Below are 27,711 nucleotides of genomic sequence, written 5' to 3'. Positions count from 1 at the left end.
TCTGATCTTGGTTTTATTTTTGCCTTTCCAGGATGGTCACGTGGAAGTGGCAAGGTTACTTCTGGACAGCGGAGCCCAGGTGAACATGCCCGCGGACTCCTTCGAGTCCCCGCTGACGCTGGCGGCCTGCGGCGGGCACGTGGAGCTGGCGGCTCTGTTGATCGAGCGTGGGGCTAACTTGGAAGAGGTCAACGATGAGGGATACACGCCGCTGATGGAGGCAGCTCGGGAAGGCCACGAGGAGATGGTGGCACTGTTACTCGGGCAAGGTAACTGCGGCGGGGCCTTGCGCGGGCTGCAGCTCGCACGTGCTGGGGAAGGAGCTCTAAGGAAGCTGCCGTGGTTTTTGTTTTCTTCGGTAATAAGATGCCTTGTGCGTGTGGAAGTGGTTCGTGTGCTGGTCCTGCCTGCTGTAACTGGTGTTTTGTGTTGTTTGAAGGAGCAAACATCAACGCTCAGACAGAGGAGACGCAGGAAACGGCATTAACTCTGGCGTGCTGCGGAGGGTTTTTGGAGGTGGCCGATTTCCTCATTAAAGCAGGAGCTGACATAGAACTCGGCTGTTCCACACCTTTGATGGAAGCTGCTCAAGAGGGGCATTTGGAGCTGGTTAAATATTTATTAGCTGCGGGTACGGAGTCATTTTGTTAACACTTTAGTACAGGCATAATCTAAGAAAAATACTTTGTCCGATATTCATTACATTTTCTTTAGCAGCTTCTTGGAGTTGAAGTGAAGATCTTTGAAGCCCAAAGTAATTTACTGGCTGGACTCTAATTTAGCTTTTGAAGACAGAGTTGATGTAAACTTGTTTGGAGCTAACTTGCAGTTTGTTTTTATTCCCTAGAGTACGATCAGGTTATCAGTTTAATAGATGCTGGATTGGAAGGGGGAACTTTTATTTGCTGTTTGATCCTGTAAAGACTGTGGAGGCTTGTATGTTTTCTGTAATGGCCATCATAAAGCTTACAAGGTTTTGCCCTTTCTGTTTCAGGGGCTAATGTGCACGCAACAACAGCGACAGGCGACACGGCGCTGACGTACGCCTGTGAAAACGGCCACACCGATGTAGCAGATGTCTTACTTCAGGCAGGTGCAGATCTGGTAAGTCATTCAGCTTCTCTAAAAAAGCTCAGTAGGATATTAAATTATCAACACCTTCTATTCTTCCTGTTTGTTTCTGTGTTCATTGCTGAAAATCCACATGTTCTTTAATGTGTATTGTAAGCTTTTCTCTATCTGCTCTAGGAGCATGAATCAGAAGGAGGAAGAACCCCTCTCATGAAAGCTGCCAGGGCAGGTCATGTTTGCACTGTTCAGTTCTTGATTAGCAAAGGTAAGTGTGGAATGGTTTGGTTTTCCTGACATGAGAAATACACTAGCTCTGACATGTTCTGAACTTCAAGTAACTTCCTTGCATTTGTTTTAAATATCCTAGCTCAAGTAGGCAATTGATTCTCCAACTAGGCATGTAATGATTACCTGTAGTTTCTGCTGAGATTAGTGGAACTGCGTCTAGTTGTAAAAGCAGTGTATTTCAGTCTGTAATTCCTAGTAAAAGCAGCAGTAGCAGGCATCCCTGGGGTCTCCATGCCCCATGGTGCAGCTTTGGAGCGCTGTCTTCGGCAGTTGAGCTACAAGTGCCTGTTGGTTTCCACATTTTGACTGTAGCTTGCTTGATGTTTCAATCCAATCCTGGAATTTCCGTTTTCCCTCTCTTGGGCCGATTCTCATGAATTTTTCTTGTCCCTGCCATAGTCTGGCAGGATGGAGTTTTCCCCGTGTGGATTGCAGAGTATTAATTGTGTTACATTTGACAGAGGTGCACCTGTTGAGTCAGTTTCAGCTGATGTGTGCCCTTGTGTTTGTGCAGGAGCAAATGTGAACAGGACCACAGCGAACAACGATCACACAGTGTTGTCGCTGGCCTGCGCCGGAGGTCACTTGGCAGTGGTGGAGTTACTGCTCGCTCATGGTGCTGATCCCACACACAGACTCAAGGTTTGTCCCTCAGCTGCCTCACTTTCCTCTAAAACTGAGGATACCCAGCTGGGTTTTCTCCTTTTGTGATCGTGGAAGAGGAAAGAATTTTAAAGCACTGTTTATTTAATTTGTTTTGGAAAACACTTCATCAGGTCTCTTAAGTTTAGATGTGCCCTTGTGGAGATGGAGGATTTGCTAGAGCAGAAGGCAGTCACATAGGTAGTGCTGCAGTGCTGTTTTCATGATGCTCTTTTCTAACTCTGATCTTTCCCCCTCAGGACGGATCGACCATGCTCATCGAGGCAGCCAAAGGCGGTCACACCAGCGTGGTTTGTTACCTTCTAGATTACCCAAACAACTTGCTTTCTGCTCCTCCACCCGACGCCACTCAGCTGACCCCACCATCCCACGACCTGAACAGGGTAAGATCGCAGGGCTCCTGAGCTGCGGGGCTTTTTGGCACTTGCTTGCTCAAGAGTTAAAAGGTGAGAGGAGAGTCAGTCATGTCATGTCATAAACTGTAGGTGAGCACACTCAAAGTTACTTAGAGCTGTAATGGAAATGGGGAAGACTTCTGAACATGATGATGTAGTGCTCTCATCATTCTTACTGTTCTCTAAGTATTGCTGGAAAAAACCACTGAGGGTGGACAAAACCAGCAAGTGCAAAGATCTGCTTAAGTGAAACACTGCAGAATTGAATTTATGGCCCATTGTGGCTTGTGTTTGCTGTACTACAGTACAGCACTGCACCATGCAGAGTTTAGTTCAGCAAGTAATTTTTTTAGCTTGAAAATGCAAAGTATGTAGAGATGACATGATCTGCAGGTGTTAATTACTGAACTCAGCATATTAAAAACCATATTGAATGTTCTTAGTCACCATTAAAGTCTACTTTTCTAACATATTTTGTTTACCTTCTATTGAAATATAACTAGCACAGAGTATGAGAAAAGTAATCTGTTAGTATCCGACGTTTTAGGCTCCTCGAGTACCAGTGCAGGCGCTGCCCATGGTCGTCCCACCCCAGGAGCCTGACAAACCCCCTGCTAATGTCGCCACAACCCTTCCCATCAGAAATAAAGGTCAGTCGTAGCTCTGCAGCTTATTTTCTAAATATCCTTCCTAGGCAGAAGATAGAGCCTTGCGCTTGTAGCAGAGTAGTTCCTATGAAGAGTGTTTATGGATTCAGTCAAGGAAACTGCAATTCTGATTTTTTTATTTAATTATTTTTTTAAGGATTTGCTTATCCACCAAGTATCAGTCATCTAACCCTGTAATCATAAAACGTCAAGAAATCTGCCTAAGTAAATATGTTAAAATCTCTAGTCTGACACAGTGAGCTAATGCAAAATGTTACCCAGAAGTCTGTAGAAATTGGATAATGGAAGTTGCAAAACCCATGTTAATCACCATATCATAGTTGATTTGGTAACTTGTGTTTCCTTAGGGTAGTAGTCTGGGGGTGGGTTTGACTAATTGGATTGAAGGCGGAATTTCTTGTGCAGTAAAATCTTTAGTCTGATGTGGCTCAGGTCCTCCTAGGGCTAAATTTGCATCTATATTGCTCTCGCCATTTTGACACTTAATGCTTTCTGTACTTAAGAATTCTCGTCAAAAACCAATTTTTATCAAGCATCAGCAGTAGCAAATACAGGCGTGCATGTCCTAAAATTAATCCTGTGTGTACACTTGTATTGTTCTGGAGATACAGCGAGGATGGCTGGAAGAAACTGGGCACCTCCACTGCCTCAGATCCTGAGTTTTGATTTGCCTTTCGCCCTTCAAAATTAACCGATTGTTGCTTCTCCACCTGGTATGGCAGAGCATGTCAGCTGTGTTACTGGGGACTTCTGCATAAAAGACCAGTTGGATTAGTCCATCGCTTGTTCTTGCAGGAAGGCTGAAACATTTGCCTTGCCTGGACAGAGGGCTGAGCTTTGACACAGGCAAAATCGTGTCTGCTACGGATAAAACCTAGTGGCTAAAGACACCCTGTTAGGTCCTGCTAAATCTGAGTGACTGTCCTGGGTTCTGGCACTCCTTGTCACCTGAGCAAAGCTGGATACCTGGAGTGGAAGGATGCCTAGTTGTAGAGAGCGTAGCGCTTGTTCAAGTGAACCAGTTCAGTTGCAAAACTGGTGGCCTAGTCCCAGTCCTAGAGATGTTTTTGTGTCCCTTGGGCTGCGCTTTCAGGGCTGTAAGCACATGTTTATGTCCCAACACCACACCAGACGCCCAACACCAAGTAAAGAGACAGCCTATCCTTGCTTTTTGTTCCCAGTTTTCTTGTAGCAGCACTCGGTAACAGCGGCTCGAGACAATCGCTTCCTTTGGCCGGAGCGTAACGATGGCTGGAGTAGACCTGTCACCGTAGCTCAGGGCTATGTGGGATGCATGTGCACTAGTGTGGCCTGTTAAATTGCAATCCAGCTGCTGGGTGCCAGTTGGCAGGTGTCCTTGGAGGGCCCTGGGGACACGCTGGCCTCCTGTGGGTGCTGTGCCCTGGTGCGTAGCCGGCCACGCAGCGGCCCAGCAGTAGCTCTGTAATGAGGATGCCGTTCGTATGCACTTCCTTTGGTTCTGAGGGGGTTTCTTTTTCACACAGCTGCTTCTAAACAAAAGTCCAGCAGTCATTTGCCAACAAACAACCAGGATGTACAGGGTTACATCACCAATCAGTCTCCAGAGAGCATTGTAGAAGAGGCTCAGGGCAAGTTGACAGAGCTGGAGCAGAGGATAAAAGAAGCCATAGAGAAGAACGCTCAGCTGCAGTCCCTGGAATTGGCACACGCTGACCAGCTCACCAAAGAGAAGATTGAGGAGCTGAACAAAACGAGAGAGGAGCAAATTCAGAAGAAACAAAAGATTTTGGAGGAACTGCAGAAAGTGGAGCGAGAGTTACAGCTGAAAACTCAGCAGCAGCTAAAAAAGCAATATCTAGAGGTAAAAGCGCAAAGAATTCAGCTCCAGCAGCAGCAGCAGCAACAGTCTTGCCAGCATCTGGGACTACTGACTCCCGTTGGGGTAGGAGAACAACTCTCAGAGGGAGACTATGCACGATTGCAGCAAGTGGACCCCATCTTGCTCAAAGATGACCCTCAGCAAGCTGCTGCGCAGACGGGTTTTGCACCAGTTCAGCCTCTGGCCATGCCACAAGCTTTGCCTCTGGCAGCAGGTTCCTTACCTCCAGGGTCCATCGCAAATCTTACAGAACTGCAAGGTGTTATAGTTGGACAGCCAGTGCTGGGCCAAGCACAACTAGCAGGGCTGGGGCAAGGAATACTGACAGAAACACAGCAAGGGTTAATGGTAGCCAGCCCTGCTCAGACGCTCAATGACACGCTGGATGACATCATGGCAGGTGGGTTTACGTTGTTATGAGCAGGTATAATATTTGCTTGACCAGTTGAGGGAATGTCCACTTCTTTTTATATATGTGTGTGTGTGTGTGTGTTTGTGTATTCCCATGAGCTCTACAGCAAGCACCACTCGTCCTCTGATCCCTGTCTTGAGGAGTTGGGAAAACTAGCTTTTAACTCTTCAGTTCGCAGGGTGAGCTGAGCGGTGCCTCTTGGTCAGGTTGGTATGGTGGAGTGGCATTTTTAACTCGCCATAGTTTGGGGAGGGGTGTATTAGAGTTCCTGTGGTAGTTCTGTTTTGGCCTGATTGTAGCTCAGGAGTAGCACCATGATGGCACGGGGTAGTACTTGGGGCTAGCTGAGAGCTGACTTGCAGTAGGCTGGGCAGCTGCAGCACCACAACTGGCCTATGAAATGTGAGGGGCCCGGGGGCTTGTCTTCAGAAGGAGAGCTTTTATTTCTGCTTGGGAAGAAAAAGGTGATAATCCTATGACTTTCTGCAACATCTCCTCATAAAAATGGCTGCCAGCAGAAAACATGGTTAGCCTTACCAAATTCTTGTCATCGCTGTGGAGAATTCTTTGCCCAGTGACATGAATGCTCTAAGGCCTTAAGCAGGAAAATAGAGGAGAACGAAGCAGGTTTTAAATGAGAGTTGTCACTGTTTTAGTTTACACCTCACTCAGCTGTGCTTCATCTGAACCCTTTCCATGCTAAAGCAGTCATTGAAATACCCCTTAGCTGAACATAGATGAACTGGTAGGACAGAGTCTTAAAAAAAGGTCACTTGATGAAAAAGTACCAAAATGCTCTCGGTGAAGCTGAGGCACTGTCATTTTTACGAATGCTGTGTGTCTGAACAAGCCTGCTTTGCAGAGCTGCTAGGATGAGCCATGTGTGCCAGAGGCAGGCAGGTCTCCAGGAAGGTGTTAGCCCGGAGCTGTCCTGCGTGTGCTGCCAGAGCTGGAGCACAGTAGTAGCACAGAGCCAGTGGAACGTATGGGAACCACTTAAAACTACCAGGTGGTGATTTTTTAAAGCACTTGGAACACCACTTTTGAGGTGAGACACCTGATGAGTGACCTTGTGTCCAAGCAAAGCTTCATTAAAGGTGACAGAAACTTTTTTGCTGGAAATCTCGTGTTAGAATTGAAGCGTAGACGTAAAGATTGGAAGCGGATAAAACCACAAATGTATGCATGAAAAGGTAGATAAAACTACATGTATCATGAACTAACAGTAACAGTTTCTCTCGTGGAACTGCTGGGGTACAGGACAGGATGAATTTAAAAGCTGGGATGATTGCAGTTGTTGGTAACTTAGAAAGAATCTGTGCAATGCACTTGAGTTGTGTTTAAGTACAAGTTAACCCTGGAGTTAGGACACTTGGGACATGTGTTTAGCTGCGTGTCACATCCTGAGCAGGTGTGATTCCAGGTCACCTGCTGCATAGCTGAATGCCTGTGTGTCCCTTTTGGGGCAGTCAGGTATTTCCAGTGTGAATTTAAGGGAATATTTTGGTTCTGCTCAGCCCCACTCGTTAGTAGGTGTGTGCACACATGCAGTTGAGAAGGAAGTCTGAATTCATTTTCTGTCAAGTGCCTGGTTTTGGGGTGTTCTTTTAAGCAAGAGCAGTCACAGGCTTGAGCATAGATAGAACTTCAGTGCTAGCCTGTAGTGAGGCCTCAAATCACAGTTTAATGTGGAGCTGAGGTGGGCTCAGTGTAACACAGAACATTGAAGCAGCCACTAAGTATTTGGTCAGTAACTCTGTGTACTGCTTTAAGAGAAGATTCTAGAGTATTCTTACGGATGTAGATTCTTCTTTCTGAGGTGCCTTGAGTTTAGTTCCATTGCAGAGCTGTGTTTACAGAACCAGCTGCAGAAACAAAGCTTCGCCTTGACTGTGCAAACTTGATCTAATGTGCATCTCGGTGCTAAATTAGTTGAAAACAATGGCTAAGTAGTAAATAATACTTAATTTCTTCCTTTGGGCTCCTTTATGATCCTGCTGGAATTGAGGACAAGCGAAAGATTTGCTCTTGAGCTTCAGATGTTGGGCAAGTTCTGTGCTTGCTGTGAGGCTTGTAAAAAGAAAGATTTTTTAGGATTAGTTATGTAAGGCTTATATGGAAACATTGCATCTGTTAAGTGGCGTGGTAAAGATCTAAAGAGAAAAACCACCTTGTTTTTAATAGCAAGCTTTTTACAAAGTAGGAACTATTCCAAGGATTGTGTCCAGTCACAGAGCTTCTCAAAGAACTTCAGGAATCTTGGAGCCCTTGATAAAATGCATTCCTGGAAGCTACCTTGTGGGTTGAGTCAGTTGGAGATGCAGCTGTCTAAATTAACACATCAGAAAGCAAGCTGTAAGCTTTTCACAGAGACTCAGTACTGAAAAGAATAGCAGTAGGGTGCCAGCATCCCAGGAAAATCAGGTTGTGTCCCACCTGGGACCTGAGCAGGAGCTGGTTTCACGTGCGGCTGACCTTCCTTAGGCTCCTTGCACACTCTTAACTAATAACCACCAAGACTGCAGGTGTGAGTGGTCCTCAGGCTTCATCCATGGAAGCAGCCCATTGTTTGTGTTGGAATTCAGAACAACTAATAACCACCAAGACTGCAGGTGTGAGTGGTCCTCAGGCTTCATCCATGGAGCCCTTCTTGCACAGCAGCAGCCCAGTGTTTGTGTTGGAATTCAGAATGTAACTCGCACTGTTACAGTCCAAGGCATGTTCTGCATCTCAAGTGCTCTGGAGTGATGTTAATCCTGTGTGGCACGAACATGGTTTGTAATAACTGAGGATACTGCAGAGAAATTGGGGGCAGAGAAGGAACTGATGTGGAACAGGCCTGTAGAGCTGGCTTGGAACCAGCTGGAAAAATCTGAGACGTCTCATACGTTTCTCCTAAAGTGTTTTTTTATTCCATCCCTCATCTTGCCTCATTGCTGTGTAACGTGGAACAGTTTTTATCTGTCCACTGTTGACATTACAGGAGGCAAGGAATCAGTGCATAAGGCCAATGCTGTGCCCACAAAACAGCACTTGTGGGACATGTGATGGCCACACGAGGAGAAGTGGGATTACAAGGGTGAAAGCCAAGGGCACGTCACTCTGCTGAGGCCAGCGGGCACGGGAGGGGAGGTAGCTGCTCTGAGGGTGTCCTCTCTTCGTTCAAGCTGAGAGAGAGTTGAGGGATGGACAGAAGGAAATCAAGATAAAGAGCAGGTCTGTTCCAAATGTCAGTAAGCACAAAACTGATTGTCTGATACCCCAGCAAAAGTCCAGGACTGGAACTGGATTAGTCAAACGGTGCTTGGTGATGTTTTCTGACCAAGAAGCTTGACTGAGGTGTAGATGGTCCTGTACCAAGTCATGTCTATACTAAATATTCCAATAGTGACCTAACTTGGAAGACTTGGGTATCCCAGGCATGAAATAATGATGTTTGGTGAAGTACAGAATTGAGTTCAGTTGTCTCTAGGCCATTAGAGTAGGGCAAGGAGCAGAGTGCAGAGATAAATATTTGACTGTCAGTGTGTTTAGCATGTAGAATCAAGCTAGTTACTCCTCTCAGTGCTCCAGACTGCTATCTGGAGTGAAAACCTTTTGGGTTATTGAAAACTTTGAATATTTTAGTTTGGGTGCTGTAAAAATTCTGTTCATCACCCCTGGCCTGTTCATTAGAAGTTTGAACTCCACACAGGTGATGTGGAAATAAATGTAATCCAAGTGATTACCCATGAAAATGAATATTGTGTCCCAGCAGGTTGTGCTGTAGGTGTGTGAACTACATTTGTGAATTACTGCTCAGGCACATGTCTTTCTTTTTTGGGTTTGTTTGTTTTGTATTTGGTGGGGGGTAGTGATTGGGTTTTTCCTCCCCTCACTACAAATGTAAAAAGTAGACTTTGCCTGAACTGAGACCTTCTTAACTAACTTGATTTTTTTTTTTTAGCCTGAGAATTTCCTAATGTCTCCTGTAATAGAGAAGATGATTCCCAGTCTCCTTTTTGGGACTTGAGCAGGAATTCTTAGAAACTGTTTAAAACGTGTGCAATTTTTGACCTTATGTCAAAATATTTTGGCACATCTTCAGTATGTTAATTTTAATCAATACCTAGTGTGATTTGTGAGATGACTTTTCAAAAGGCACTCTGAGATCTAGATCAAGGGAGTTGTGAGTTCTGAATTCTGACTTAGAAGCTGAGGGTTCTTTCCTTCTCCTGGTGCCATTTATTAGCTTCTTTGCTGGGATTTTGTGTAGGAAGTGCAGAAATCAAATCAGTTATGGATGTAAAATACAGCTGCCTTGCAGAGGTGGGAGCACACAGCTGGGCCTGTTAGGATCAGGTGTTGTGGCATCACTTGGGAAACTGTTCCATTTTGCAGTTTGAAGTGCTTTTGTCAGCTGGGCAGAAGCGTGTGGTGCTTCACCTTCTCCTTTCCTGTTACACCTGAGAAGCAGCTGGACAAACACCGGAGAAGTGACAGGGAAAAAACCCAGTGAGTTCTTCTGAGGAAAAGTAGCAAAATGGGTGTTTTCCCCAGCAGCTGCTTTAGACTCAGGTTTGCTGTGTGCTCCTGAGCATGCCATGTGCAGAATGAACTTGAGGGAGCGTGGCAGTCGGTGCTATCTGTGTCGTGTCCATGCACTGTCATCACTGTCAGTGGTGTTACCTTTGCTCACCTGACACCTTGACCAAACTCTCTGCAACCTGCTGTTACAAAGCTTCCACTTCTCTGGTTTCGGCAAATTCTGCCGTGTGGGCATCCCTGTTGCTTTTTTGTTATGTTTTTGGGGGGTGGGGGTGAAGGCTGGGCAGACTTCTACATGAAAGCATTTAAACTGTTTTAAGAAAAATTGCTTAGATTCCCCATTGGTTGGACTTGTTCTGCAGCCCTGCTTCCAAAGGTACGGAGCTCCAGGTCCGAATAATGGCTGATTTGTTGTAGGAAAGATCTTTGGGTTAAAAAAAACCAACCAAACAAAATCAACTAAAATCTCATGGTGGGCTTTCGAAAAACGTGTCAATCTGATACTTAACTCTTTCTTTGATTGAATGCAGTAAACCTTTTTCATAGTTGAAAATCTAAGAGCTAAAGGATCAAAGGTTGGGCTCAGAGTGTGGAATACATATATTTGTGGAAAACAACAGCTTTTAAGGAGTTCCATCTGTCGGTGGGAATTAATCCCGCTGTCCCTTTATTGTCGCGTTACGCTTGGGAAGTGTTTTGCTGTAACTAAGTGTGGTTCTTCTGTCCAACAGCAGTGAGTGGAAGAGCATCTGCAATGTCAAACACTCCTACCCACAGCATTGCCACCTCAGTGTCCCAACCTCAGACGCCGACTCCGAGTCCCATCATTTCTCCTTCAGCCATGCTGCCCATCTACCCTGCTATAGACATCGATGCCCAGGTGAGCCTGCCGCTCTCACAGATGCACACAGCTGGTTTTCCTGCATCCTGAATAATTCAGTGGTGGCAGACAGCTCTGCTGTGTAATGGATTGGGGTCTGGGGACTGGATTTGCTGCTTTCAGAAAGCCAGAGCGGCGCCCCCGAGAGTCGCAACCCACTTTGCTCTGTGCTCTTGCCTAACAAAAAAAAGGTCTCTGAATGACTAAACACTTGTAGTTCTTATTCCTTTGTTGTCACTGGGATTGTGAGGAACAGCAGAGTTGCCTACTGACAGAAATGAAATGTTTTCTGGCCTGGTATCCTAAGACAAAAATAAGCCTTAAAACATTGCACATTGAGTTTTCAGTTGTGCTTCCAAGTTACTGGCCAGAGATGGTGGATGTATGAAAGTCTTGAAACTAATAATTGCTGTGATTTTTTTTTTTAGCAAGAGGAAATAATTCAAGCTCTCGCCAAGTTACTGGCCAGAGATGGTGGATGTATGAAAGTCTTGAAACTAATAGTTGCTGTGATTGTTTTTCTTTTTTTATTCAAGCTCTCATTTCCACTAGGGGAAAGGGTTTTCTGTATGAAAATGATTGTTAAAAGGGCAGCTTTATGTTGACTTGGAGCTAGCTGGCCATCAGCAAAAAGCATACACATACTAAAATGGCATATATCTATGCACAGCTCTGGGCTATACATAACATGACTAAGATTGGGCAGCATGGGGTGAAGGAAAGGCATGAGATCATCGTGGAGAAGAGCAGAGAAGCCTCTGGAAAATCAGCCCTTGCTGTTTAGTTGCTTGTGGCACTTGGCTTGGATTCTGCTATGATAAAAACTGGAGTGCAGAGAATTAAAGAGAGAATTCTTACGTTCATTACACCATCTAAGGGTCACAGTCAAGCAGTGGTAAAGAAGTTAATCTGGTTAGCAGAGCACATAGGAAAGCTCAGTTCTTGAAGAATCTCAGTTCTTGTCAGGATTTCTTCTTAAACCTCCCAGCAGAGCTGCCTTGAGGGGTAGAATCCTGTCATGAGCTTGCACACAACTGTCAAGGGGCATCCATAAACATGCCCTTAGCTTATAGAAGCTTTTTCCTTTGGCATGGGTACACTTATGTTTTGGCTATAAGAGGGGCTGTACTTGAAAAAGCAAGTATTTATCTTGTGTGTATGTCTGTTTGGTTTAGACTGAGAGTAACCATGACACAGCCTTGACACTGGCTTGTGCTGGTGGCCATGAAGAACTGGTACAAACCCTGCTGGAGAGAGGAGCTAACATTGAGCACAGGGACAAGAAAGGTGGGTATCTCACCGTGGCAGTGTGAACCCTGTCTGCTCTGCCTGTGTGTCCCCTAAATGAGTGCCCAGTAAGCCTAGACTTCACGTGAAACCTTCAGGCTTGCTCTCCTGGTGCTGTAACTCGTGTCTTGTGTTCTGTTGCAGGGTTTACTCCGCTTATTTTGGCTGCTACAGCCGGCCATGTGGGTGTTGTGGAAATCTTACTGGATAATGGAGCTGATATTGAAGCCCAGTCTGAGAGAACCAAGGACACTCCCTTGTCTTTGGCTTGTTCAGGAGGGAGGCAAGAGGTGAAGTAAACCTTAAATCTTGAGAAGCAGTGTGTGAATGACATATTGTGTCAGTATGCTACAAGAATCTTCCAGAAAAGTTACAGTCACGCGGGATGTGTGTTTAAAAAACATGCAAAGAGCTTCACATTTTCCAATTTACACATTACCACATGTCTCATATAGACTGATTGTTCTCTTTGGATAACTGGACTGGTGCTGTGCAGGTATCCTCATGACTGCAGTGGTTAGTGCCCCATTATGGGACTTCTACCAGCATTCACTAATTATGCTGTCACGAGAATTCGTGCTGCGAATCAGGATTTAGACACAGATGGGTTCCATATATGAGCCTTAGCATAGTTTTTGGGGGAAAAAATGGGAAAAAGCTGGGCTTTGGGCAGCAGAGGTGATGTCAGAACACCCTCCTGCCCAAATTTTGGGTTTGACAGTATGTTTGTTCTGTGGTTTCCTGGGAAAACATTCTGATTGAGAATTGAGCTAAATTTTTTAATGCTTAAATGTGACACACCCTCCTGCCCAAATTTTGGCTTTGACAGTATGTTTGTTCTGTGGTTTCATGGGAAAACATTCTGATTGAGAATTGTGCAGGTCTGAGCTAAACTTTTTTAATGCTCAAACCTCAAAGTGAAGCAAATTTAACACTGCACTGGAAGGGACACCACAGGTTTTCACCTTAGTGTATACTGTGATTTTAAGTTGCTGGACAGTTCAGTTTCTGGTCAAGTTTCCTCTCTGCAGGAGAGGACAAAAAGCAGCAGTACTCTGTACACCATATTGAAACTGAATCTCTGGGTCTGGCAGGCTTTAAAGATGGCTGAAGTAATCATGGGGATGTCTGCTTTTTCTTATTCTGCTGTTGGATTTGGTACACTCATGAGCAGCCATTAAAAATTTTCTTTTTTCAAAGGAAGTTTTACAGTGTCTTTGGGATCACAGGTGTGGCCTCATCCGGTCATGAGGGCAAGGAGTTTTAGCAAAGCGGCTTTCTTACCATTGACATCTTCCAACAGAACATTCAGGTCTAAAAAGGATTTGTCTTGGCTAGATTTGCAAGTTTGGGAGAAAACCAGATGTTATTTGTTGAAACACTGCAGGTGGTGGAGTTGCTGCTAGCTCGAGGGGCAAACAAGGAGCACAGGAATGTGTCTGATTACACACCTTTGAGCCTCGCCGCCTCGGGTGGCTACGTGAACATTATCAAGATTCTGCTGAATGCTGGGGCAGAAATCAATTCCAGGCAAGTTCCCTTTACAGCCCTTATCTCGTGTGCTTGGTTGTGAGTCACGTGAGGAAAGTGTGTGTGTTTTCCCTGCATGGTTTTCTCTCACTGTGTGCATTTGTGCCATGCCTTTGCATCCATTGGGAGGTAGAGAACAGCTCAGGTGTGAGCTGCACGGGTACAAGGAAAGGTCCAAGAGCAGGCTCTAAGTTATAAGCACACCTCATAAGAGATGCCCTTCAATTTGAAGCCATCAAAAAGGAAAAGTGGAGTCTCTAAGTAGAAACACTTGTCCTAAACCATGCTGCTGTGGGGAACCTTTTGTAGGATCACTAGAAGTTGGTACACAGCTGATTTTTCAGTCTTGTGTAAGTACTCTGCCTTCATTAGTTTACTATAGTCACATTTCTGAAATGACCTTTAAAACAGTTTTGGTTCTTTTTTTCTTCTCTTTCAGAACTGGTAGCAAATTGGGCATTTCTCCCTTGATGCTGGCAGCCATGAATGGGCACACTGCTGCTGTCAAGCTGTTACTGGACATGGGCTCTGATATAAATGCCCAGATCGAGACCAACAGGAACACAGCTCTGACTCTGGCCTGTTTCCAAGGAAGAAATGAGGTGGTCAGCCTGCTGCTTGATAGAAAAGCTAACGTGGAGCACAGAGCCAAGGTAAAGAGCAAACAGCTGGAGGGGTCTCCAGAGGGAGGTGCTTCTAAGTCATTGTGGCCGTATTGCTGCCTGATTTCCTTGCCTTTGTGGAAGTCAGCTTGTCTAGTTCAGTTCTCTAGTCCAGTTAACTGAACAGAACCAGGTATCACATAGAAAAAAATGGCTGCAGTTAGGGGCTGAGATTTTGGTGGTTGCAAAGCTCATGAAAAATGTGTTTCTTCAAAAAGGTGTTGATTCATCCTGAGGCGCTTACAAGCGTAGGGACAGGAACCCATTGTGTTTGTAGTCAGATAAGCACTGTGTCTCAGGTAAGGCACTCCCCCTCTGATGGCTTCTCTCTCCTCTTGCTCCTCCCAGACTGGTCTCACACCGTTAATGGAAGCAGCTTCTGGGGGATACGCAGAAGTGGGCAGGGTCCTGCTGGACAAAGGTGCGGATGTCAACGCTCCCCCAGTACCTTCATCCAGAGACACAGCTCTAACCATTGCAGCAGACAAAGGGCACTACAAGTTCTGTGAGCTCCTCATCAGCAGGTACGGTGTTGGCAAGTGAGCAGCTTACAGGAAGATGTGGCTGTGTTTAGGATTCATTTTCCCAATATCCAGTAATATTTCCAAATAGCCGTTAAAGGGTCAGGAAATGGGAAAGCTTCTGTGTGTCTGTTGACTTCTGTCACATAATTTCATTTATCCCAAGGACTCAAATGAAGTTCTTCTTGGGGTCAGAGTGCTTCCTTTTGCCCAAATGCAGGGTTTTGATGGAGTGTGTTTGGTTTTGTAGGGGAGCTCACATCGATGTGCGGAACAAGAAGGGGAATACTCCACTGTGGCTGGCAGCAAATGGGGGACATCTGGATGTTGTCCAACTGCTGGTCCAGGCTGGAGCTGATGTGGATGCAGCTGACAACAGGAAAATAACTCCTCTCATGGCAGCCTTCCGAAAGGTAGATTGTGAAGCTGAGCTTGGCTCTTAGCTAGGGTTGTCCTGCTATCCCTCCCTAGCTGGTAGAAGTAGAACTTAATGACAGAGGCTACATATTTAATAATATCTCAGTTAATTGGAATACTTGGCATTGAATCTTCCGAAACAGATACATGTGTCACCTGTGTAATATCTGTACTCAATTCTAATTGCAATTTGCTTTATAGGCAGTGTAGTGAGTCTGGTTCTGGTGTGTGTGAGGGGTGAAACTTGCAGCGTGTTTTATTTGCTTTATAGGCAGTGTAGTGAGTCTGGTTCTGGTGTGTGTGTGAGGGGTGAAATTTGCAGCGTGTTTCTGTGTGATAGAACTGGGGGGAAATAGGATTGGTTCCTTATGCAAGAGAGGGTGAGGACTTGGGTCAAAAGAAGTGCAGTTTAGCCTGATTTGAGTCTACAGATGATTTCTCTTAGTAAGGGAGTGTAGTTGAGGTGTTGGAGTACTGGAAATATTGCTTATGACTGTAGAAGCCTGTAGCTGTGAAGCTGTTAGAGATGGGCATCTGAAAACTGCCCTAAAAAAGGCAGAAGTTTAAGGAAGTAGTTCTGGAGTAAGGGCAAACCTGACCAGAGGTAATCACTTGCCTTCTCTGGTGGCAGAAATGTGCCTCACTAGTTCAGAAGGTGAGAAAGATCTCAAAAAACGTGTTGAGAGCTTCATGTGGTGTGGAGTTGCAAATAAATACTTTGCAAGGAGTGCTGGGGCTGAGGTGTTTCTCAGTAAGCCAGAGGCAGCTGGTCTGACAGAAAGTGTTGTCCTTGGAATTTGTTTTGGCAGGGTCATGTGAAAGTGGTGCGTTACCTGGTGAAAGAGGTGAACCAGTTCCCGTCGGACTCGGAGTGCATGCGATACATAGCAACCATCACTGATAAGGTAAGGTGGGGGCAAGGAAACACTTGAGAGGAACAGCGTTGTGTCTCTGCCTCAGGGATGTGACCTCTCTTCAGCTCAAGGGCCACCAGCTTTCGGCCAGAGCACGAGTCCCATTGGGATTTTTGAGGAAAAACGGCAGGAAATGAGAACACGAGGCACTTTGTTCTCAACGTTCTTTGTCATTTCAGGAGATGCTGAAGAAGTGCCACCTGTGCATGGAGTCAATCGTTCAAGCCAAAGATAGACAGGCTGCAGAAGCCAACAAAAATGCAAGCATTCTGCTAGAGGAACTGGACTTGGAGAAGGCAAGTGGAAAGAGTTGCAGCTGGGAATATTTCTCTCTTAAAATTGCAATTTCACCTTCCTTCAGGGTGATAAGGTCGGTAAAAGTAGTTATTGGGGTGTAGGAGTGTGTGTAATCACCATAATTGGAGTGTCCAGAGCTGAGCATCTTGCTGTTCAGGTAATCTTTGGACTTTGCTATTATTCAGAGACATTGGATCAGGAAATGCCAATGTAACTATTTCCTCTGTACCAAAAGAGGGATTTCTGAATATGGTTTGTCAAAAAAAACCGAGTGTGGCATTTTCTAGTCATACTCATGGATTTTAGGTCTAAACCCAATTTTGTGTCCTAAATATTAAAAAAAACCAAACTAATTTACTAAAATCCATAGTACTGTAGTAGAAATAAAACAGAGAAATCAAAGCAAATAAAAAGCATTTGGATTTCTTGAAATGCATGGGACATCTTGTAATGCTGCTCCATGTGCTTGACTTGTAGCTAAGGGAAGAAAGCAGGAGACTGGCTCTGGCTGCCAAAAGAGAGAAGAGAAAAGAGAAAAGGAGGAAGAAAAAAGAAGAACAAAGGCGAAAACTAGAAGAAATAGAAGCAAAAAATAAAGAGAATTTTGAACTTCAAGCTGCTCAGGAGAAGGAGAAGTTAAAAGCTGAAGGTGATTACTGCAATTATTCCAAAAAAAGAATGACGTTTGGTATGAGCTGGTATGACATCTCTAATAGATTTATGGATGTCTCATAGTCAAGGGTTTGGTGTGTTTCTTGGAGCTTTGCAAAAAAGTTAGTCCTAAAGTTTTTTGATAGGACAGGTGTGACTTGGAAAACAAAACACTCGGGCTTCCTCAAAGCAGCTAAGTTACTCCTGCTTTTTCTTTACTCTTCTCTCAGATGATCCCGAGGTCCCAATGGAGCCTCCCAGTGCTACCACCACCACCACCATAGGTATATCTGCAACCTGGACAACGTTGGCAGGCTCTCACGGGAAGAGGAATAACACCATCACCACAACGAGCTCCAAGAGGAAAAACAGGAAAAACAAAGTAACCCCCGATAATGTTCAGATAATATTTGATGATCAGCTTCCCATTTCCTATAGCCAGCCTGAGAAGGTGAACGGGGAATCCAAGAGCAGCAGCACTAGCGAGAGTGGTGACAGTGACAATATGAGGATCTCCAGCTGCAGCGATGAGAGCAGCAATAGCAACAGCAGCCACAAGAGTGACAATCATTCCTCCACAGCTGTCACCAACACACAGAGCAACAAAAAGCAACCGTCGGTGCTCGTCACTTGCCCAAAGGATGAGAGGAAAGCAGTGCCTGGCAAGTCATCCATCAAGTGAGTTCCTGTGACCCTGCATGCCCAGTGCAAGTCATCCTTTCTTTCTCCCCCACGTAACGACAGCATTTAATTCCCTTTGCAGGTTGTCTGAAGTTATTAATGAAGTGACGAGTAATTCCTTGTCTACTTGTACGAAATCCGCTCCTTCTCCCCTTTCTTCTCCAAATGGAAAGCTAACCATTGCTAGTCCTAAACGTGGTCAGAAAAGGGAAGAAGGTTGGAAGGAAGTTGTGAGAAGGTAAGCAGAACAATTCCCCTAATTCCCTTTGATGCTGTCCTTCGTGTAGCCTTCCTTGGAGTTACTGAATGACCTTTAGTGGGTTTGAGATCTCACAAAGCTGCTGCTGCATAGGTTGAATCAGAAAATACAGTGTTCTTTTGACCAGCCTGTGCACAGCTTCTTGCCATAGAAGTGTTTCCTACTTAATATTGTTTATTTTTTGTGTAGATCCAAGAAGGTTTCTGTCCCATCAACTGTGATTTCCAGAGTTATTGGCAGAGGAGGATGTAACATCAACGCCATCCGGGAGTGCACGGGAGCGCATATAGACATTGACAAACAGAAGGATAAGACTGGAGACCGAATCATCACAATTAGGTGGGTGAGCAGGATCCTGCATTGGCTCCGTCCTGTGGGTATCTTCTTCTTGTCGAATGTTGGTCTGCACAGGAAAATTAAAGGCGTGATCTGGTTGTTCCTTGGAAGATCCCTTGAAAGCAGGGGAGATGAATGGGATGGGAAACAGAATACAATCACCAGCAGGTGCAAAAGACAGCTTGTGAGATGAGGTGAAACATAAATCGTGGGATTCTGCATTTGGGCCTGTTAATTCATGGTGAAATATGAAAGAATAGTTAGGGAAGCAAGTATTTTATCCATTGGAGTTTTTTGGAGTTTGGAGTATTCAGCTTGAACTTCTTGAGTAATTGTCTGCAGCAGGACTGTGCCAAGCTCAGTTTTTGAATAGAGAATTATTTTCAGTTTTTGAATAGAGTTATTTTCCTGTTTCTGTTAGGGTGATAGGCCTCCTGTGTGGGAGGGCTGTGGCTGTAACGTGTGTAAATGCCTGAGATGCACTTTGCCTGTCCTTCCTTTTTGTAGGGGTGGCACAGAATCAACCAGACAGGCCACGCAGTTGATCAATGCTCTGATTAAGGATCCAGACAAGGAAATCGATGAACTTATTCCAAAGAACCGTTTGAAAAGTTCAACTGTAAATTCCAAGATAGGGTCCTCGACACCTGCCGCCAGTACAGCTGCTAACAGTTCTCTCGTGGGCATCAAAGTGACCACCGTAGCCGCTTCGTCGACATCTCAGACCGCCTCCGCGCTCACCGTGCCTGCCATCTCCTCAGCCTCCACTCACAAAAGCATTAAGAACCCCGTGAACAACGTGCGGCCTGGCTTCCAGGTCTCTCTCCCGCTGGCGTATCCTCCTCCGCAGTTTGCACACGCGCTCCTCGCCGCTCAGACGTTCCAGCAGATCCGTCCGCCGCGGCTGCCCATGACGCACTTCGGAGGTACCTTCCCACCAGCCCAGTCCACGTGGGGCCCGTTTCCCGTCAGGCCGCTGAGCCCCGCCCGAGCTACCAACTCGCCGAAACCTCACATGGTGCCTCGCCACAACAGCCAGAGCAGCAGCGGTTCTCAGGTGAATTCAGCGAGCTCTTTGACGACGAGTCCCACGGCAACGACCGCTTCCGTGGCTTCTACCGTGCCCGGATCTTCGGCGAGCGGCAACCCGAGCTCCCCTTCGGTCCGGAGGCAGCTGTTCGTCACGGTGGTGAAGACGTCCAACGCCACCACCACCACCGTGACGACCACGGCGAGCAACACGAGCACGGCGCCCACTAACACCACGTATCCGACTCCTACTGCCAAAGAACACTACCCCGCGTCTTCCCCCTCATCTCCCTCTCCTCCCGCGCAGCCGGCGGGCGTCTCCAGGAGCAGTCCTCCCGACTGCGCGGCAGCCTCTCCCAACAAAGGTGCGCCTCCGTCTGAGCCGGACGTGGGGAGCCCGCCCGCCGTGGATGCGGGCGGCTCGACCAGCAGCAGGCAGCCCAATCCTGGGACCAGCAGCTCCTCCGTGCATCCTGCTCATCAGCAGCCCCCGGGAGCTCCTCTGCCAGAGGCCAGGCCCCCTGTCCAGCAACCTCAGGTTCCTGCACCAGATCCTCGCATGGTTGTGCCTCCAAACCTCGTGGCGACGAGCTCATCCGCTCCGGCGGTAGGCGCGAGCAACGCTCCCATGACCTACCCCGTGTCCCAGCCGGCCATGGGGTCCGCTCAGCCCGCAGCCAAGATGGAAACCCCAGCCATCAGACCGCCTGTCCATGGGACCGGCAGCGTCCCCAAGAATCCAGCTCCCGTGCAAAACTCCTCCGTCGCAGTCCTCAACGTTAACCACATCAAAAGGCCCCACAGCGTTCCTTCTTCAGTGCAGCTTCCTTCTACCTTAAGTACACAAAGTGCTTCTCAGAATTCGGCCCACCCGGCGAACAAGCCCATGGGGAACAACTTCAGTGCTACCCTGCCTTTTGGGCCCTTTAGTACGTTGTTCGAGAACAGCCCCACGTCTGCTCATGCCTTCTGGGGTGGGTCCGTCGTTTCCTCTCAGACGACGCCGGAATCCATGCTCTCGGCTAAGTCCTCATTTTTGCCAAATTCAGATCCGTTACATCAGTCTGACACTTCCAAAGCCCCAGGTTTTAGGCCACCGTTACAGAGGCCAGCTCCAAGTCCCTCAGGTAAGCCTCTGGCTTGTGTCCGTTCCATAATAATACAGTTTATTCTTGTGTTTTTTAAGCCAAGTGGAGTTCATTTGAAGTGCCCTGTCAAATGTAGTAGCTGTTAGGCAGCTGCTGGGCTTGATAAAACAGGGGTTTTGCCATTCCTGTCTGTTCCTCTCCAATGGCTGAGATGATAAAACACTCTTATTTCCACCTCCCTTCCCTACCGGATAGTGGCTGTTCCAGTTTGTGATACCTTGCCCTGAGGCTGCAGGAAAATGTGCAGCATCTTCCAAGGGCTAGGGTGGTAAAAAATGGCGTTTTAATATGAACTTGTAGCTTAAAGGAGGTGTGTTCTCTTAATTACTAAATTTGATCCAAAAAATGTAATTTCCTTGAGTGCCGGCATTTTTTTAGTGAGATGTTTTGCGTTCTGCCCAAAACGGAGGCCAAGGGGTTGTCACAGAACCTGTTACGTAGCTTCCAGAAAGGACATAGATTGTTTGGACCATCTCTGCCTGTTTTTTGTAGGACCACTGAGGTGCTAATGGATTGAGAGTTAAAACAGCACTTTCTTTACTGTTTTGTGAATATGATGGTGTTGAGTTTTTCATCTTGATATACAAGTCAGCATTTTGACTATGCCCCTAAGATATACAAATGCATCAGTCTTAGATCCCCAAGATTTTATTTTTCCCTTTCTTTGTTGAAGGGGACATGAAGGGAGTAATAATTGTTGTATTTTGAGTATCTCGGCTAATTGGTGGCATTCGATGTTAAGGAAATAAGAATCATTCTTGATTTAGGTGTACAGCACAACTGCCACATGCTGAGTAGACTTGCAGAGTGTGAAGCCTAATGCTCCAGTTTCCTTTGGAAAATCGTGACACAGGTCCCCAAAGATGGACTGGATAACAGCTTTCCTTTCTCTTTCCATGATACCGGCGACCTCTTGCTGGAGTGCTGGAGTTGTGGGAGTCACTTGTGCCCGTTTTCTCTCGTAGGTATTGTCAGTATGGATTCTCCCTATGCTTCTGTAACACCTTCTTCGACACACCTGGGGACCTTTGCCTCGAACCTGTCGGGAGGGCAGATCTACGCGCCCGGGACGCCGCTGGGCGGAGCGCCTGCAGCTGCTAATTTTAACAGACAGCATTTTTCCCCTCTTAGTTTATTGCCTCCATGTTCATCAGCATCAAATGGTGAGTTCTGGTCAGCAGGGAGCTGCTGAGAAGCTGCTGTGTAAATAAAGTTGTCCGGCAGAACTGCGCGAGGAGTTCCAGGAGAAAATCCTTAGGGCAGGTCCTGGTACCTTCCTCTACCTTTGGCCCCTGCAGTTAGGAGTTTTTTGGACAAATAAGCTGTGGAGTGCTGGCTTATTTAGGGAATGTGTTAATGTGTTTTATTGGCAAAAACAATGACAAAGAAACCCCAGGGAACAAATCAAAACGAAGAAGAAAAAACAAACCCAGCCAAGACATGGGTTTATGTGGGCTTATTTCAGCTCTGGTTTAGGATATGATCCTCTGTTGCTGATGGACTGTGATGCTTAGTTAAGGTTTTGTGGTGTGTGTCCTCCAGTGGCTGAGCTGCCAGGGCCTGATAAGTATTTTATATGAGGGGCTAAATCAGTGGTGAGTATCTCTGTGATCTGGAAATGAAATGATCCTGAGGTGGATGAATGTGGCATGAACCAGCCCCCCGTTGTCAGTTGTTGGTTTGTGGGATCTGGCTGCCGTCACCAAGTGCTCCTGTTGCTCTCCTTGCAGAATCTCCTGCTCAGTCCGTGTCCTCTGGAGTACGAGCACCCTCTCCCACCCCTTCAGCAGTGTCCTTGGGATCAGAAAAACCCAGTAACGTTTCTCAGGACAGAAAAGTTCCTGTTCCCATTGGGACTGAACGGTCCGCACGCATTAGACAAACTGGAACGTCTACTCCTTCTGTAATTGGGAGCAACTTGGCTGCTCCGGTGGGACACAGTGGGATCTGGTCCTTCGAAGGTATAGGTGGCAGTCAAGGTATGTGATGTTCACAGGTGCACTTGAGTTGATCACACCGTTGTGTTTGCCAAACTTGTCTTCAGCACGGGAGCGTGCAGGAGTGAGTGCCTGAAAACACAGAAATGTTCTTTCCAAAGGCTTTGGAGCAAGGAGTTCTTGCAGCCTTCCTGTCCACTTAATTGTTTGAACAAAGTTTCTGAAACCCTCAGGGGTTCTGAAATGTCCTGGCTGTGAAGATTTGGTACTCCCAAGTAGGAGCAGGAAAAATAAAAACAGGCCTTCCAGGCATGAACGCAGTGAGGATCACTGAATTGAGGAAGAGGGGAAATTAAGGTGTCACAAGATAACTGTCTGGAGTTTCTTGCTGATAAAGAGGTTGTTTATATGGTAGGAGTTAATATTTAATTTGTAGCTAAGGTAGAACTTTTTGTGCTGAGGATGGTGCTTTTATAAAGGGATAAAATTCCACATTTGGGTTTCCTTTATTCTTTTCAGCCATTCACCTTCTATTAGCACAAGGCTCTTGGTTCTCCTGGAGTCACATGGAATTTAGTTATTTCAGATTTTATTAAATCAGTTAGTCATCCTACAGCTCTTCTTACCAAACTTGTCAGGAGTCTTGGATGCAATTTCTGGGAGACTGATAAACTTTTCCATGTTGATTGGCGTTTTTTGTGGGGAGTTTTCTTTTTAATTTCTTCAGGTTTTTTTTTTTTTTTTGCTTGGGATGGGGGTTTTTTAATTTCTTCAGGGTTTTTTTTGTTTTTTTTTTTTTTTTTTCTTGGGATGGGGTGTATGATTATTGAGGCTGTGTTGGATTGGACCTCTGGATGTCCTGTCAGCCTCCTGCACAAAATGGGGTTTCCCTTGAGTTCTTTATCCAATCTGCTCTGGAAAACCTGCAAGGACTGGAACTGCTCTGCTGTTCAGAGCAATCTGTTCTGCTCCCTGACTGAGCCCACACAGCTGAAGGTTTTAACTGACTGACTGTGCTGGAATTTTTCCCCAAATGCAAACCCTTTTTTTACTTCACTAGTGGTCTTTTCCCAGATAAAGCTTTAGAAATTCACTATTTATTTGGATTGTGTGGCTGTAAAAGTTGTCCTTTGTGTCTGTCTTGACTTCTTTCTGCTTCGGTCTGTGACTTCAACATTTTGATTTTCAGTTCCCAATGGGATTGGCTCTTCTCTACTTGAGTACTGGGGAGCCTCAGAAACGCTTCTGTTCCCCTTCTCCAAATAATTTTTTTAAATCATTTGTTTTGAAAATTGGATTTTTGAGTGTCCGGGATTTGAGCTGTAGCACCAGCACCAGGCTGCCTCTGATGAATTCACATGAATCAGGACATAGCTGCAGCTCGTCATGTTCTGGTTTGCTCAGATAGTTCTGTGTCCCTTAGAATATGAAGCAACTCGTGGAAGAATGGTAGTGAAGTAGAGCAGATAGTCTTCATAGTGTACATACCGTTTCCACAGCACCAAGGGCACGAGGAATTGAGGTTTTTGGAGGCTCTGAGGTTTTTGGAGGAGGGAGAGTTAGCCCAAATTCCAGCTTTGCTGTTGAAATGGAGGAAAGTTGCAGGGGCAGCGCTCTGGTTGCAGGTAACCGTCCCAAACTCGTGGCAGTGGCTCAGGGTTCGTGGCCCTGCAGGTGGCACTCCTGGTGCTGTCCCTCCATCCCTCGGGAGCTGTGGTGCGGGTGGGGCCGAGCGCTGCGGGCTGGCAGCCGCGGGTGACGCCGTGTCTCTGTGCCGGCAGATAAAGTGGACTGGTGTCACAGCGGCATGGGCAGCCACATGATCCACAGGCCCATGTCCGACCCAGGCGTCTTCTCGCACCAAGCCATGGAGAGAGACAGCACGGGAATCGTAACGCCTTCCGGTACATTCCATCAGCCCGTCCCTGCAGGATACATGGACTTCCCGAAAGTCGGGGTAATGACCTCCTTGGCCCCCCTGTGCAGCGGGAATCCCTCTTGTCCTTCTGTCCGTGCAGTGGCGTTCCTGGAAGCGTCCTGACTGTTGTTTTCCTTCCCCTCAGGGAATGCCTTTTTCTGTGTATGGGAACGCCATAATTCCTCCCGTAGCCCCCATCACAGATGGTACTGGAGGCCCCATCTTTAACGGGCCTCATGCTGCTGACCCATCTTGGAACTCGCTGATAAAGATGGTTTCAAATTCCACAGAAAACAACGGGCCTCAGACGGTAACTGATCCTTTCTTCTTGCACTGTGTGTTGTACTTGAAATGTATCGTGATTCCTGTCTGTGCAGTTGGGCATTTGGGCAAAGAAATCTTGGGGAAAAATTTCATAGGAAAAGCCAGTTCATGTGCTGTTAGTTAAGCTTTCCCGTCCCAAGAAGGGAACGCAGCAACAGGGCTGCTGCTGGGCTCTGTGGCTGAGGATGGTGTGACTGTGTTAGAGCACCCCAAGGAAGGGAGTTAGTAACTCTTTGCTGCTCTGATCTTGCCTGGCTTTTCCACTCAATATAATTTAGGCAGAGGGATTAATTCCCCTGAACCTCTTGTTCCTACTCAGGAACTAATACTATAATGGAACATCAGTAGCTCTGTGATTATTTTTAATTGGACAGTGATCCCTGGTACACTGTTACTAAACAAAGATGTTTCTGGGCTTAATTTGTTTGGAAATGATCCAAGCTGTGGGGAGCAGCTCCCAGACCATGGGTGTGAGGGAGGGGGGGTTTGCTCACAGTTCAGGTACTGCCCCGGGGTGGCTTCTTGTCCCTGCAGGGTCATTTCTGGTTTCATGACCAACTTTGTCCCCCAAAGAAAGCTTTACTGGGTTAGACCTGGGATTCCCCACAAGTGAAGGTCTTAGGGGAAATTGAAGTGGCAGGAATCAAGTTCTTTGTCTGAACTGAAGATGAAGAAGAGCGCATGCACGTCCCGTGCTCTGGGAATGGAGGGATTTGGGAGCTGGGCTGGGAGATCATTTGGTGCCCGCCCAGAGCCCCGTTCGTTGTCCCGGACAGGACAATCGGTGACCTGCAGCGCGCTGTGGGCCCTGCCCTGCCTGGGGCAGCCCGAGGCGCGGTGCTAAGGCGGCTTTCTCTTGCAGGTGTGGACTGGAACCTGGACACCTCACATGAACAGTGTGCATATGAACCAGCTGGGCTGAGTGGGATCAACGTGCTGGCCTTGAGATTCCTTTTTTTGCAGAGGAAACCACAATTGGCAGAAACAGTTTATGTGCTCCCAGATCATTCTACTGATGTGCTTGACTGAAGTGTGTAGGCTTTTTGCAGAAGAACTTACTAACTGACCTTTTTCTGTGAACATTGTGACCGCCCATTCCCCACCATCATATGTTTCAACTTAGTTAGACTTTCTTCTTTCCTTTCCTCCTTTTTTTTTTTTTTTTTTTTTTTTTTTTTTTTTTTTTTTTTTGACATAACTTTCTGTTGAAGCTGTTCTTTGGCTGGTTGGTTTTAGTACTGTAAACTGCTTCTGAGCAAACACAGAAATTTAGCAAAATTATGTAAACTTGATCCTGAAGTTTTAGAATGGCAAATAAATGTACAATTGTTTACATAACAAATGGCTAAGCAGAAAGTAAATTTCAATATGTCAGTTATAGAGGCTCTACTTTATGTAGACTTAAATTAATGTGAGATATGTACCTTCATATTCAGAAATCTGGATGTTTCCTTCATACATTAAACTATTAATAAGCATAACTTTTCTACTTGTGTAATTTAAGTAAGTTATAAAAACACCCCAGGCATTATTGAGAAGACATAAATTCTCTGTTTGACATTTGAGGAGAGCTTCCCTGCTGCAGGCTCCAGAGGCAGGTCTCTTCCAGAATCAGGCCCATGAAGGTTTATTTGGAAGAGTCCAAGCGGGAATTGCCGTGTACATGTCAGGAGCTGTCACCTGTGAGCAGAGGTAGCAGGAGATGAAGGAGGGTGGGTCCTGTGAGGCCGGGCTGGTGAGCAGTCAGGATCCCTGCACTGTTCCCTTACAGAGCACTTAGAGGAGATCTACAACTCAGATTTAGGAAGTATTCCTTGGGTTTATTATGGTTCCTCCTTGGAAAACCGAGCAAACACCTCAGTTGGCCGCAGAAACTACTGCCTTTTCACTGTTGTGGTGTTTGAGGTGTCCTCAAACTGTTTGCATACCGAGGCCCTATACCTGCCCTTAGGTGCTGCTCTGAGTAAAAGCAAGTTCCTTTTTCCAGCAGTCTGATCTCCTGAAATACATCCTGTGAAGAGCTGGTGGTAGCAAAATGGATCCCAAAGCGAGGAACTGCTCAGAAAAAGGTTTGAAACTCCATCTCACACCTTACCAGGGTGTGGGTGAGCGCCCTTCCCCTCTGCTGCTGCAGGCTTTAGTGCTGTTTAGGGTGACTAATTATTAATCCTACTGAGAAATAGAGCTCAGTGTTTATTAGCACCATGAATTCCAGGGTATTGTGTTGATCTGACAGTTTAATCCGTGCCTGGAGCAGTAACAGCCCTGATGCCACCGCTGTGGCAGTGAGCTGGGCACGGCAGATCCTGGCTGGGGGGAATTGGAGCATTTTTATTCCCAGATAAATTTTTTTTTTTTTTTTTTGCCCCCCACGATGTAATGCTTTCTCTTTGCCCAGTAAACCGAGGAATGTACTCTTTTGGGAGCGGGCAGGTGCTGTTTGTTTGGGAAAAGGGAGCAGAACCAGGGTTAGGACAAACGGGGAGAGGAAGAGAACAGAGTGCAGTGTACGGTCTGAGGGGCATTTTGACCTCTCCTTGCCACAGAAGGGGTAAGGAGACTGGTCACAACCTGGCTGGGCAGTGTGGAATGATGGAGCACTTGGTAATGATGAATTTCTCCAGAATATCATCTTCAGGCTCAGGGAGCTGGGGCCGTTCCGCCTGGAGAAGTGTGGGTTCCTCACAGCATCCTCCAGGATCTGACGTGGCCCAAGAGGAACTGTAGTGATAGGACAAGTAATGGGTACAGATAGAAAAAGGGTGAATTTTGGATAGCTGCTGGGAGGAAATATTTACTGGAAGAGGGGGGAGACAGTGACCCAACCCCGGCAGGGCTCAAAGCCGGTTCGGACAACACTCCCAGGCCTGGGGTGTGATCCCTGGGGATGCCTGCTGTCGGACTCCGTGATCCTCGTGGTTCCTTTCCACCTCGGCACGCACTGTTCCCCGCTCCGTGCAGCCCGGTTCCGACACACGGCCGGGCGCTCCGTGAGGCGCTGCCCTTCCCGTGCCCTCACCCGCCATGGCGGCCGC

General features: G+C 46.6%; 1 protein-coding gene across 5 annotated transcripts in view; it reads left to right on the top strand.

The window, feature by feature from the left end:
- The window catches only part of ANKRD17 (ankyrin repeat domain 17), a 67,690-nt gene extending 41,533 nt beyond the window's left edge, over nucleotides 1-26,157 (top strand). For 2 of the 5 annotated variants that reach the window (XM_041459585.1, XM_041459588.1), the window contains exons 8-34: nucleotides 32-269; nucleotides 440-631; nucleotides 995-1,104; nucleotides 1,249-1,336; nucleotides 1,874-2,001; nucleotides 2,262-2,405; nucleotides 2,965-3,067; nucleotides 4,591-5,346; nucleotides 10,617-10,765; nucleotides 11,941-12,052; nucleotides 12,197-12,342; nucleotides 13,440-13,582; nucleotides 14,022-14,235; nucleotides 14,593-14,768; nucleotides 15,016-15,178; nucleotides 15,992-16,087; nucleotides 16,276-16,392; nucleotides 16,871-17,042; nucleotides 17,275-17,722; nucleotides 17,808-17,963; nucleotides 18,174-18,323; nucleotides 18,828-20,476; nucleotides 21,463-21,660; nucleotides 22,228-22,476; nucleotides 24,216-24,391; nucleotides 24,498-24,662; nucleotides 25,539-26,157. In XM_041459585.1, coding sequence (XP_041315519.1) covers nucleotides 32-269; nucleotides 440-631; nucleotides 995-1,104; nucleotides 1,249-1,336; nucleotides 1,874-2,001; nucleotides 2,262-2,405; nucleotides 2,965-3,067; nucleotides 4,591-5,346; nucleotides 10,617-10,765; nucleotides 11,941-12,052; nucleotides 12,197-12,342; nucleotides 13,440-13,582; nucleotides 14,022-14,235; nucleotides 14,593-14,768; nucleotides 15,016-15,178; nucleotides 15,992-16,087; nucleotides 16,276-16,392; nucleotides 16,871-17,042; nucleotides 17,275-17,722; nucleotides 17,808-17,963; nucleotides 18,174-18,323; nucleotides 18,828-20,476; nucleotides 21,463-21,660; nucleotides 22,228-22,476; nucleotides 24,216-24,391; nucleotides 24,498-24,662; nucleotides 25,539-25,598 — 6,498 coding nt within the window. In that variant the 3' untranslated portion in view covers nucleotides 25,599-26,157. The remainder of the gene's footprint in view (nucleotides 1-31; nucleotides 270-439; nucleotides 632-994; nucleotides 1,105-1,248; nucleotides 1,337-1,873; nucleotides 2,002-2,261; nucleotides 2,406-2,964; nucleotides 3,068-4,590; nucleotides 5,347-10,616; nucleotides 10,766-11,940; nucleotides 12,053-12,196; nucleotides 12,343-13,439; nucleotides 13,583-14,021; nucleotides 14,236-14,592; nucleotides 14,769-15,015; nucleotides 15,179-15,991; nucleotides 16,088-16,275; nucleotides 16,393-16,870; nucleotides 17,043-17,274; nucleotides 17,723-17,807; nucleotides 17,964-18,173; nucleotides 18,324-18,827; nucleotides 20,477-21,462; nucleotides 21,661-22,227; nucleotides 22,477-24,215; nucleotides 24,392-24,497; nucleotides 24,663-25,538) is intronic. The other 3 variants (XM_041459586.1, XM_041459590.1, XM_041459589.1) reach the window with 3 other exon arrangements.
- Nucleotides 26,158-27,711: the final 1,554 nt, after the last annotated feature.

Source organism: Pyrgilauda ruficollis, unplaced genomic scaffold (genome assembly GCF_017590135.1).
Source record: "Pyrgilauda ruficollis isolate IOZ18807 unplaced genomic scaffold, ASM1759013v1 scaffold139, whole genome shotgun sequence".
NCBI classification, from domain to species: domain Eukaryota; kingdom Metazoa; phylum Chordata; class Aves; order Passeriformes; family Passeridae; genus Pyrgilauda; species Pyrgilauda ruficollis.
Note: the sequence above shows the minus strand (reverse complement) of the source record. Positions and strands in the feature narration are given on the sequence as shown.